The 12,082-nt window shown below is 58.4% G+C and overlaps 2 protein-coding genes across 2 annotated transcripts in view; one reads left to right on the top strand and one right to left on the bottom strand.

The window, feature by feature from the left end:
- Window positions 1-1,786, top strand: part of LOC133748295 (transforming growth factor beta-1 proprotein-like) — a 39,327-nt gene extending 37,541 nt beyond the window's left edge. Inside the window, exon 4 of the transcript XR_009864445.1 lies at window positions 260-1,786. The gene's annotated coding sequence lies outside the window, so the exon portion shown is untranslated. The remainder of the gene's footprint in view (window positions 1-259) is intronic.
- Window positions 62-10,362, bottom strand: LOC133748297 (transforming growth factor beta-1 proprotein-like). The gene is made up of 7 exons (XM_062177009.1): window positions 10,216-10,362; window positions 8,779-9,858; window positions 6,624-6,784; window positions 4,907-5,024; window positions 1,774-1,851; window positions 1,484-1,631; window positions 62-274 (listed from the first exon to the last, which is right to left on the bottom strand). The coding sequence occupies exons 2-6, from the start codon at window positions 9,101-9,103 to the stop codon at window positions 1,510-1,512; spliced, it is 804 nt and encodes a 267-aa protein (XP_062032993.1). The 5' UTR covers window positions 9,104-9,858; window positions 10,216-10,362; the 3' UTR covers window positions 62-274; window positions 1,484-1,509.
- Window positions 10,363-12,082: the final 1,720 nt, after the last annotated feature.

Genomic DNA, 12,082 nt, shown 5'->3' with positions numbered 1-12,082 from the left:
ATTTATATATGATTTATATAAGTATATACATATTTATACTACTGTATAACAGATTATTTGCTTATTTATTTCTTTATTTTATATGAAAGGCAGAGTTACAGAGATAGAGGAAGACTGAGAAAACTCATCCATCCGCTGGTTCATTGGCCAAAAGGAGGCAACGGCTGGAGCTGGGCCAGGCCTGAGCCAGGTGCTTCATCTGGGTCTCAATGTGGGTGTTGGGGCCCAAGAATTGAGCCATCTTCTCTTGCTTTCCTAGGCCCATTAGCAGGAGCTGGATCAGAAATGGACCAGCCAGGAATCAGACGAACCCATAGGGGATGCCGGCATTGCAGGCAGCTGGTTTACCTGCTATACCATAATGCCTGCCCAGGGGTACTTATTTATGTATACTTATGATTGGACAAAGTAACTTTTGATGGAAAATTATTATCATAACAAGTGGAAAATACACATTATAAACAAAAACTCCGCATAGATATCAGAAATCTTTTTGCACCAAAATAATTACAGGTTTTTAATTCCAATTCCAAATTAGCTTTCTAGATTCCCTGGTACGTGTGTGTGGGTTGTCCCCTGGATCGGGCTCCCAGGTCTGGATTTTACAGCCTATGTCCCTGTGGTCCAGAGCCCTGAGCAGGTCCAGGTCTGACTCCGGGCAGCGCCCTCGCCGCTGAGCTCCTGTTTTGCCTCCCAGAGTCCAGGCCACTCTGGACCTCAGCCCCTCACTCCCTGGGGGTCCTAGCCCAGGTGTGAGATCTGGTGATGAAAAAGCCCTAGAGAAGGGGCGACGTCCAGCCGGGAACACCGTGAAATAAAGCCCGGCCTGCACCACAGAGTCTCCTAGGGGAGGGGTGGGCTGCGACTCCCACGCTGGGCCCTCCACATCCTAAGTGAACTCCAGCGACCTGGGCCCCAGCTGACTGGGCTGAGAGGTCCCAGCGCTCTAGCTCGAAGACGCCCTTCCCACGTCCCAGCTCCCCAGGCTCCTCAGCAGTCAGCATTCCCACTTCCTCCACACCCAGCCAGGGCTCACATTTCAGCCCAGGGTCCCACCACTGGGAACCTAATGTCCCAGGACGCCAGGGGGCCAGCACTGGGGTCTCCGATCTGCCAGGGGTGTAGGAACCCAAAACGCACAATCTTCTCACTCTAGGCTCCCAGCACTGCAGCTTCCTCGACTCCAGCGGCCCAGCTCCCAGTCACAGACGCTGCACCCAGCATTCTAGAACTCCAGCCCCAGATACTCAGAAGCACCCAGCAAGGCAGCCTTGCCACACCGAATTCCAGTTCCCGTGCCACATCCTGACAGCCTCCGACTGCTGCACTGCACCAGGAAGGGGCCCGTGACGCACGTTCTAGGCCTCCCAGGTCCCAACCCAGCTGCCAGGTCCCGACCCTCAGGCTAGAGAGAAGCCCTGCTGAGTGCGGGTCAGCAAGGGGCACAGCCCGGAGGACCATAGTCAAAGACCGCTATGTTCACCTGAAGCAGTAGTTGGTATCCAGGGCTCAGCCGTGCTGGGCGCGAAATAGCTGCAGTGCCTTCTCTAGGGGGGTAACCACAAGGAGCAGGAAGGGCCGGTTCATCCTATGAGCGGCGGCATGGTTACCTCGGCGGCTGGAACTGATCCCTGTTAGGGTGAGGGCTCTCTAGATCAGTGGTCCAGGGCTGATTTGTGGGGTTTGTTGGACACACACACACACACACACACGAGCACATGCAGGCACACACAGATCACAGCCGGGGATGGGCTGGGCCAGGTTGGGACTCACCGTTGATGTCCAGTTGGAGGACATCATCTATGCTGTCACAGGAGCAGTGGGTGCTGAGGCGGAAGCCCTCTATTTCCTCTGTGGGAGTGGGGAGAGGGAAGCCAGTCTGAGTGGGAGGCTCAGCCAGACCCTGGAGGAAGCGGGAGGAAGGAGCAAACTCCAGGGGCTCCTCCTGCCTGGGACAGCCCTCCCCTCCCCTCCCCCCACCATTGTGCTCAGCTCTTTGCTTTGCCAGCAGCGTCCCCTTCAGGTCTCAGCTCACAGGTCACCTCCTCAGAGAGCCCTCCAGGATGCACACCCTCCCAGACCATGACATCACCTTGTTTTCTCCATAGCATGTGACCTCTGACACTGGTATTTGGCTATTTATTTCCTCACTGTTCTCAGTAGAAAGCAGGGTGCACCCAGAGAGAGATCCTCATTTTTTTTGTTTTCAGCTGGGCCTGACCCACAACCTTTTAAAAACAAATCTCAGAGCTGGCGTTGTTATGCAACAGTTTAAGCTACCAATTGCGATGCTGGCATTCCATAGCAGCAGTTAGCATTCTGGCTGACTGACTTTGTAACCAAAAACCAAACAAAAATACTGTTTATTCATCTGAAACACAGTTACAGAGAAAAAAAAATGTTGGGGCCGGCGCTGTGGCGTAGTGGGTAAAACTTCCGCAAGCAGTGCTGGCATCCCATATGGGCGCCAGTTTGAGTCCTGGCTGCTCCACTTCCAATCCCGCTCTCTGCTATGACCTGGGAAATCAGTAGGAGATGGCCCAAGTCCTTGGGCCCCTGCATCCACATGGGAGACCCGGAAGAAGCTCCTGGCTCCTGACTTCGGATCAGTGCAGCTCCGGCCTTGGCGGCCAATAGGGGAGTGAAGCAGCGGATTTAAGATGGAAGTGTCTCTCTCTCTGTCTCTCTCTCTCTCTCTCTCTCTCTCTCTCTAAGTGTGTGTGTGTGTGTAACTCTGATAAAACAAATAAATCTTAAAAAACAAAAAAAAGTTGGAGAGAGAGATCTCCCATCTGCTGGTTCACTACCAACATGGCGGCAGTGGACAGGACTAGGCCAGGCCAAATCCAGGAGCTTCATAGTGGTCTGCCATGTGGTGCAGTTCTGCTGCTTTCCCTGGCAAATATTTGGGAGCTGGACAGAAGTGGAGCGACTGGAAATGGAACAGGCACCCATGTGGGATGCTGACGTCCCAGAGGGCAGCTTTAAAGCTGTACCATAAGATAGTCCACTGGCTGCTCCACCTCAGATAGCTCCCTGGGAAAACAGCAGAAATGGCCCAAGTGCGCTGGGCCCTGGCACCAACGTGGAGACCCTGAGTAGTTCCAGGCTCCTGCCTTCATCCTGGCACAGTCCCAGCCATTGTAGCCTTCTGGGGAGTGAACGAGTCAATGGAAGATCTCTATTTCTCTCTAACTCTGCCTTTCAATAAACAAATAAATCCTTTTTTAATAAATAAATCTTTAAGCACAGAAACAAACATCTGGAGGAAACACTGAGGGATGGACCAGCAGTAGCCAATCAGGTCACAGCTACTGCGTGCTCTGACCTAAACGCTTCCCAGTGTGCTGGCCCTGTAATCCTCACCCCACTGTCCATCTGACAGACCTAGCAGCTGACAGACAGAAAGGACGTGACCTGCCCTCCGTCACACAGGCGGCCAAGGCTGGGAGGCAAAGCTAAGCCTGGGGCTTTCCCGGGGGCAGATGTGGGATAAAGGCGACTGGAAGGAGTAAGTGATGGTTTCTTTCTTTCTTTTTTTTTTCTGACAGGCAGAATGGACAGTAGAGGGAGACAGACAGAAAGCTCTTCCTTTTTGCCGTTGGTTCACCCTCCAATGGCCGCCGCGGTAGGCGCGCTGTGGCTGGTGCACCACGCTGTTCCGATGGCAGGAGCCAGGTACTTATCCTGGTCTCCCATGGGGTGCAGGGCCCAAGGACTTGGGCCATCCTCCACTGCACTCCCTGGCCACAGCAGAGAGCTAGCCTGGAGGAGGGGTAGCTGGGATAGGATCGGTGCCCCGACCGAGACTAGAACCCGGTGTGCCGGCGCCGCAAGGCGGAGGATTAGCCTAGTGAGCCCCGGCGCCGGCTGTGATAGTTTCAAAGCTCCTCCTGCCTGCGGGCCATGGGCTGTGTGCTTGTACAGAGAGCGACCCAGACACGGGAGATCCAGCCAGGCACCGTCTCTGGCCCAGGGCACCCTCACTGCCCACTGCTCCCTATGCCCTCGCTGCACCTGGCCTAACGAATTCTCCTGTGAGTCTCCACACAATCGCCCCCCTCCAGAGAGCCCTCCTGGCCCCCAGGTGAGTTTGGGTGCCTGCTCTGGGCCCACACAGCAATGGAGGCTTCCCCACCCTGACACCAACCCCTCTGCCTTTGCCTCCCCATTCACAGCCTTGGTCCTTCCAGGTCACTGCTGCCTGCCGGGGCTTTGGCAGGAACTGCTAAGTGCAGAGGGAAGTGGAGCCCAGGAGGGCAGGACCCAGGGCTGTCCTGCTCCCCACTGTGTCCCCCACGCCACCCACACAGGGCCGGGCCCAGGACAGGAGCCTGAGGGGATTGCTGGGATGCGTGCATGACTAGGAGGGACACTGGGCACTGTGGACGCAGCGAGGGAGAGGAGTGGCACAGTCCTTTCCTGGGCAGATGCACTGTGCCCGGCTCTCCCTGCTCTCAGGGCCTTTGCACAGGCTCCTCCCCTGCCCAGAACACGCGGCCCCTCATTGCTTCCTTCCAGATTGTACTCAGCCCTCCAACATCAACTCAGAAACGTCCTCCTCCAGGAAGCCCTCCCTGAACCTAGGCTGGGCCAGGCACTCCCTTTGGGCTCCTCATCCCAGCCGTGGCCACTCTGGGTCATCCCTGCACAGCTAACCACCCCCACCCCCCCACCCACCCAAATGATGATGAGCTCCGTGCAGACCAGGACTGGGCTGTCCTGGTCAGGCTATGTTGTCCCCTGCATCACCCGTCACAGGGCAGGGCAGAAAGCAGGTGCTCAGGAAATGGATGAACTATGAACAGATCCCTCACTCATCTCCAGCTCTGAGTGCCTTAGACACCAGCAGGGGGTGGGGGCAGAACCCAGGACAAGCAGGGTGGGGCAGACCTAGGATCCTTACCTCCACGGCTCAGCCACGTCCGCACGACTCTGGTGACAACGATGGACAACCACTCATCTGTGTCACTGGGTTCCAGATTCCGGCTCTTGATGTATTGCCAGGAATCGCTGCTGTCTTTCTGGAGGACAAAGTTCGGGGGAGAGAGAAGCCGAAGATGCTACCAACACCTCACCACACAGACCAGGCTCCCAACTCCAGCTGAACTCCAGCCGCCACTCTGCAGCCCCCAGACTCTCTCTCTTTCTCTCTCTGTGTATATATATGCATACACACACACACACACACCTGTGTCTCTGTCTCTCAAGGAAATCAATAAGAAATGAAAAGGACTCTCAGGGGCTGGAGTTGTGGTGGGCAGGTTAAGCCAAGGTCTGTGATGCCACCATTCCCACTGAGCAGTGGATGAAGCCCTGGTTGCTCCACTTCTCATTCAGCTCCCTGCTGATGTACATGAGAAAGAAGCAGAAGATGGTCACATATGTGGGGCCCTGTCTCCCACGAAGGAACCCAGGATGGAGTTCCATACTCCTGGCTTGGGCAAGGTCCAGCCTGGGTGGTTGTTGCCACATGGGGAGTGAACCAGCAGATGAAATATCTCTCTATTGCTGTCTCTATCTGTATTTCTGTATTTCTTCCTTCTTTCTGTAACTCTGCCTTTCAAATAACTAATAAGGAAAGGAGGAAGGAAGGAAGGAAGACTCCAGGGGCCGGTGCTGTGTGAAAGTAGGCTAAGCCTCTCCCTGTTCACCAGCATCCCATATGAGCGCTGGCTCAAGTGCTGGCTACTCCTTTTCTGATACAACTCTCTTTGGCCTGGGAAAGCAGAAGATGGCCCAAGTGTTTGGGCCCCTGCAACAGCATGGGTGACCTAGAGGAAACCTCTGGTTCCTGACTTCTGATGGACCCAGCTCCAGCCCCAGTTCCAGCCATCCTGGCCATTTAGCGGTTGAACCAGTGGATGGAAGTCCTTTCTCTCTGTCTCTCCTCTAATTTTTTAAAAAATTCATCTATTTATTTGAAAGGTAGACCTTCAGAGAAGCAGAAGCAGAGAAAGAGAGAAGTCTTCTGCCAGCTGGTTCACTCACCAAATGGATGATTGGCTGGAGCTGGGCCTAGCTGAAGCCAGAAGCCAGGAGCTTCTTCTGGGTCTCCCATGCGGGTGCAGGGGCCCAAGGGCTTGAGACATCTGCTGCTGCTTTCCCAGGCAGTAGCAGACAGCTGAATCGTAAGTGGAGCAGCAGGGACTCGAACCAGCGCCCATATGCTACCCCAGTACAGCAGACAGCAATTTTACTCACTATACTACAGCACTGGCCATTCTCCCTCTCATTGTAATGGTAACTCTCAAACAAATAAATCTTTTTTTCAATTTCAAAAATTAATTACCAATTATCAGCCATGACTCAATGAATGTGGAGCAATGGAAATATTTAGGATTAATCAATTGCAGTTTTAATCAAGTGAAATGTTAACCATTGGCCAACACTGGACAGAACAGTTCTGGAGGCTCAGTCTGTCCAGAGATTTCAACTTTCAAGGACCCAACTCCTAAGACTCCAGCCTTCAAAGCATTTGAAAATCCTGGCAGAGTGCGAAGTTCACCAGAGCCCCAGGAGTCCCTGGTCTGTGATCCTCCCCCTCGCCAGGGCCATCTACGAGGACCCTGCGGCCAGCAGCCTTCCACCCCCACCTGGCCACAGCTCAGCTCCCTCCTCACCTGGTACAGCTCCACGTGCTGCTCCTGCTGTATCTTGAGCACTTCCAGGCGCAGCTCCGCCCGGGACAGCAACACCGGCTCGGGCACTGCTCGCCGCAGCTCAGACATGTTGAAGAGCATATAGACGCTGTGCCCGCAATCTTGGTATTTTTTGTAGATTTCTAGTTGGGAGGAGCAGACAGAGGAGTCAGGGTTTGGCACAGGTAGAAGGAGCAGGGGCACCACCCAGGTTGCAGTTGGACTCTGACACTTTTCAGCTGTGTGACCTTGGGGCCGAGGGTCCCTTTGGGTGGGCTTTCTGCCCTGCACCGTGGGTCCTGACCACTCTGTCTCCCTGAGGCCTCCTCTCTGCCCACCCAGGGAGTGGCCGTGTGGCTCCCTTCTCCCAGGCACCCAGCTCAGATGCGGATTGCACTGCAAGAGGAAGGGTCATGGGTAGAGGCTGGGGTCAGGAAGAGCCTCTGCTGCCTCTGCGCTGTGTGACCTGGGGCTCTCACTCCCCCTGACCCTGAGGCTCTGTCCCTCTGAACCTCAACAGCAGCGTCCAGCTCTGTGCCTTCCACTCAAGGGCTCCTGACTGCGGCCCTGGGTACCCTGGAGGGGAGGAGTCCTCCCGCTGAGCCAGATCCTCATCTGTAAGAGCAGAAACAACTGCAGGACCAGGTGGGAGACTGAGACCACGCAGAGGAAGCCCAGACAGAGCGGGCGCACAGCCAATCAGGATTGCGGAGGGCGGGCACTCGGGCTACACCTGCCACTCAGTCACCAGCCTGCTGAAGAGCACTGTTCCCAGAGGCTGCGCCGAGAGCTTTGCGAGGATGAAGACCTCTGCACCTCACAACAAGCTCTGAGGAAGGCACCTGAATTACATGCACCTGACAGATGGGGACACTGAGGCACGAGGAGATCCGGCTGCGAGGGGAGAGAAACAGAAGCCGGGGCGGGGAGGCCAGCAGGAAATGGGGCGGGGGCTTTCGGGTGAGCAGGGAGACCAGCGCGGTGCGGGGAGACGGCAGGATGGACCCGCGCAGAGACGCGCGTGTTTGGGGGAGAAGTGGGCACAGCTGCAGAGGAGGCGCACAGTGACAGAACCGTCTACACCACAGGCGAACGTGAAGGCGGGGCTCCGCGGGAGGCACTGCCACTCTGGGGTCCGCACTGCCTGCCTTCAGCCCTGCGGGGTCCTCCTTCCTCTTCGGAAGGTTCGTGTTCCTGCTGCTGCGCGTGGCACCCACGTGTGGCGACCTCACCCCTATCTCACGCTTTTCTCACCTGGGACTCGCACAGGCGCCCCCGCCCAGACCTCTCCCCAATGCTCCACACCAGGTCCGGCCTCTCCCGTCCCGCGATGAGTAGGGTCTTTCGGATCAGCGCCCTGGCACCACTGCCCCAACCTCCGCCCCATCCCAACACACCTTTCCACGCCCCTCTCCTCTCCGGAAGCCCCTTCCTCGACCCAGGAGTCCTGGTTCCTGGGATTCCCTGCTCTGTTCCTTCACTCCGGCTGCACGCACGCACGACCCTCTGCACGCACCCTGGGCACGCGCTCCGGGTCTCCGCTCCTCTCCCGCCAGCCTCCTCCTCCCGCCGCAGGCCTCTTGTCCCATGCCGCACCCATCACGCAGACCACCGCCTCTCACGTCACGACCCCTGCAGTCCCCCGTGTCCCATGCGCCCTGGAAGCGGGTCCACGCTCCTGGCACTTTGCTGCGGTTCGCCTCACCTCGCTTTTGCTCCTTCCGTCTTTCCGTTTCGTGACCCCCAAACTCTGCCCAGCTTTCTCACTGGCTCCCTTTCCCACAAACTAGGGGCTCAGCATCTCCCCACAGAGCACCCCTCTCTGCAGCTCCACCCCACGACACCCGCATTCCACGTGCCCTGCCACAGGGAACGTCCTTCTACCCCAATGCCTCTGTCCACCAGGACCTCCCTCGATCCCGCGGTTCCCGTCCACTTGGCGCACTGTTCCAGGACCAGTCCCTGAGGGACGGGGAGCTCAGCGCCCTGGTCTTTAGGACACGCCCTCCCCCACGTTCCCTGTGCACCCAGGGGTCCCCTTCCTCCTGCTGTGTCCTTGCAGGTAATTTCCTCCCTGAGGCCTGCCCTCCGGCGCCCCCTGGCGGCCCCCTCCCGGGTCCCTGCCCTCAGTCTTCACCGTGGCTGCTGTGCAGCATTGGCACGCGGGTGACCTCCTTGCGGAAGTAGCGGGGCAACAGCTCAGGGCCCTCCTCGGTGTTCTGCTCGCGGGTGCTTTGGTCCACGTCGTCAGGCTCCGGACTGGTTGGTTCCTCCTCCAGGCTTCGGGGGCTGGGGACCTTCAGCTTGGACAGGAGCAGGGCACGGTAGGCCTCCAGGTGCTGCCTTTGCAGCAGCTCCAGCTCGGTGGCGTTGCGGCCGGGCATTCCCGCGGCCGATCGGCCGGGCACCAACACTGAGAGCCACAGCAGCGGCAGCAGCAGTCGCATCGCGGAGGGCGCCATGGGGGAGGCGACGCACTCCGTACAGGGCTAGGGTGGGATGGGAGGCTGAGGGTCTCAGGGGAAAGTCGTGGCTCTCAGGAAGGCAGAAGCAGGGGTGTCTCGGTATGCGACGGAAGAGTGGGCGGGCGGTCTTGAATAGGGGGCCGGAGCAGGGCTGGGAGATCCGTTCCCAGAGGAGGGAAGGTGCTAGGATGCGCGGGGTCCAGAGCCGGGAGGCAGGGTCTGTGGCTCGGTCGGCTGGTCAGGACCGGGGTCGCTGTGCAGGAGGCAGGCAGGGATGGAGCAAGCCGCAGAGGCCGTGAGGAGGGTGGCGTCCCGCGTCCTCTCGGACCAGCGCAGCGCCAAGCAGCTCCCAGCTATGCTGGACAAGTCTCAGAAACTCTTGCTTTTTATCCCTCCTCCAGCTCCTCCTCCCGTTCCGCCCCCAGTGCTGGTATCACTTGGCTGCTCCTTGGAGCTCCATCCTCTGATCACACCCAGGTCCAACAGCCTGAGGCTCCTACCCCAGGGCTGTCCGGAGGTGCCCTCCCGCTCTGTACCAGCCAGAGCCTCGCTGTCCAAGGGATCCACCTGGACTCCCGCAACCCATAGCAGTGTGCCATTGTGGTGCATCTGCTCTGCTTCGGATCCAGCTTCCTGCTAACGAACTGCAGATGTTTCAAGAGCTTGAGTGCCACCATTCACAGGGAAGACCCGGATGGAGTCCCTCTCCTGGCTTCAGCCTGACCCCTTTCTTGCGACCACGTGAAGTGAACCTGCAGATGAAAGATCTCTCTCTAATTTTAAATAAATAAATAAATAAATCCTTAAGGTATGAAACAAAAGTGATCCAGGTTAAGGGGCAGAAGTAGGTCGCTAGCCTAGTTTGGTCAACCCCCCGAGTCTGCAGACTCAGTGTCCCCAGAAGATGGGGAACAGGTGATAACAACACTCTTCCTGATCCAGCTCACACCCGCAGATAGTCCCGCCCCAGGGGCCGATAGCTCCACGCACAGGGACGGAAACCCCGCCTCCCGTCTGATCGGGCCCCCGCCCAGCTCCAGAGCGCATGCGTCTTCCGTCCAGGACCACCTCGGCGACGCCCCTACTCGATGCGCATGCGTCACTCCTACCTGACAGCGCTTAACGGCTAGTGGAAGCCAATGCGGCAGCCGGCATGCTGGTTCTTGGCCGATTCCGTCCTCTTCGCGGGCGCCAGCAACGCCCGCCTCGCGCCTCCCGGGGGAGCTCCCTGAAGCCAAGGGCGCTAAGGCGCGAACCCTCCGCGGCCGCCCTCGCCTCAGGCTCCCTGGCCGTTGCTGGGACAACAGCAGGCTCCTCCCCTGGCCTTGCCCCCGCCCCGCGCGCGGCCGATTGGTGCTCGCTGCCCTCGGGGGCGGGGCGACGCTGTGATGGACATCTCTCCGTAGCGTCTCTCCAGCCCCGGCCCCGGGATGCGCCGTTGGGGGCGTGGTCGGGCCGTTGCCATCTTGCGTGTGGCCGGGAAGTTTGAGCGCCGACCGTTTGTGCCACAGAGCCTCTCTGAAAATGTGCGAAAATAGGCTTCGCGGCCCGCCTCCTCCCCCCCAAGAACACCTGTCTCCCGTGCTGAACCCCACAGGAGAGACGTGAGCCTGCGCACGGGGCAGTTCCCCTCGGGTCCTTCTGTGCCTGCCCCGGCCTCGACATCGGACACAGCCTTTCCTCAGACACTCAGAGGCTGGGCGGGGGCTTCCCTTCCCTCTGCGGAGTTCCCCAGGCTGCCCACGGCCCAGAGGTCCGGGCCCTCAGCGCCACTGCACGCTCGCCGCCAGTGCTGTGAGCGAGCGGCGGCCCCGGGGCCCCGCGGTCCGGGCCGCGGGGCGGGCGCACGGCGGGCGCCTGAGGTCCTGAGCGCCTCTCCCAGCGCCCACGTGCAGGGCAGCCTCGGCCCTCAGGACCGGGGGTCCCGGCCCGGCCGCGCCTCTGCTCCCGCGGGGGCTGCACTAGTGGAGGACGAGGGAGGCAGCACGGTCCACAGGACAGCATGCACACAGGTAGCGCCATCCCCCAGAGAGCGGTCCTGACAGACACTGGGAAAGCCGCGGTCGCTGTGCCTGCTCCGTGCAGCCCTGGTAAGGAGGACTGCACGGCGTCCGTCCTAGTGCTGGCGGACACCACGGGGTGGTTACTCAGGGCTGCTACTTAACAGGCAGGGTACCTGAGGGATGGAGGCACAGAGAGACAGAGAAATCTCATTCACTGGTTCACTCCCCAATGCCTGAGCACTGAGGTCTCATTCATGTCTCCCACTTAAGTGTCAGGTTCCCGACTATGGGATGCTAACATCCCAACTAGCATCTCTTTTATTTGTTTTTTATTTATTTGAGAGATAGAGTTACAGACAGTGAGAGGGAGAGACAGAGAGAAAGGTCTTCCATTTGCTAGTTCACTCCCCAAATGGCTGCAATGGCCAGAGGCTGTGGCTGCTTCTCCCAAATCCCAGGCTGGGGTCGAGGGCCTCCCCTCCCCCCAGTCTCCTAGGCTTTCTCCACTTAATCTCACAACCCAACAATGATGATAACAGTAACAGTCATGGCAGTTGCACGCGGTGCCTCTGCATGGACTTGTGCACTCCCTGCTCATGCCCTAGAGCGACCCTAAGGCGCACCATCACTCACAGTCCCATGATGGGACACAGGACAGGGAGGTGAGCACACCAGCAGCTCACTGAGTGCCCCAGGCCCTGCCAAAAGCTTGTGCCATCCCTCCTAGCATTTCCATGGCTTTGTTTTTATCCGCATTTTGCAGATAAAGAAACCAAGGCAATCCCTTGGTGACAGTGAACAATAGGTCCTTGGAGCAGCAGAGGTAACCCAAGCCTGTGTTCCTTGCTGACCCACGGAGGAGGGGAAGCAGAGGCAGTGCTCTTGCCCCAAGCTCATGCCATTACCTGTTCTCAGGTGTAGCCCAAGCACAAGTGCCCTGTTGCTGACACCTGTTCAGCCCACATAGAGCCTT

The sequence above is a fragment of the Lepus europaeus genome, chromosome 19 (genome assembly GCF_033115175.1).
Source record: "Lepus europaeus isolate LE1 chromosome 19, mLepTim1.pri, whole genome shotgun sequence".
Lineage (NCBI taxonomy): Eukaryota > Metazoa > Chordata > Mammalia > Lagomorpha > Leporidae > Lepus > Lepus europaeus.
Note: the sequence above shows the minus strand (reverse complement) of the source record. Positions and strands in the feature narration are given on the sequence as shown.

Coding starts and splice junctions, on each gene's coding strand:
- LOC133748297 (XM_062177009.1), bottom strand. CDS start 9,103: ATGGCGCCCTCCGCGATGCGACTGCTGCTGCCGCTGCTGTGGCTCTCA. Junction 6,785..8,778: donor AATGCTGCACAGCAGCCACG/GTGAAGACTGAG, acceptor CCTCCCAACTAG/AAATCTACAAAAAATACCAA. Junction 1,632..1,773: donor CCTCCAACTGGACATCAACG/GTGAGTCCCAAC, acceptor TCACCCTAACAG/GGATCAGTTCCAGCCGCCGA.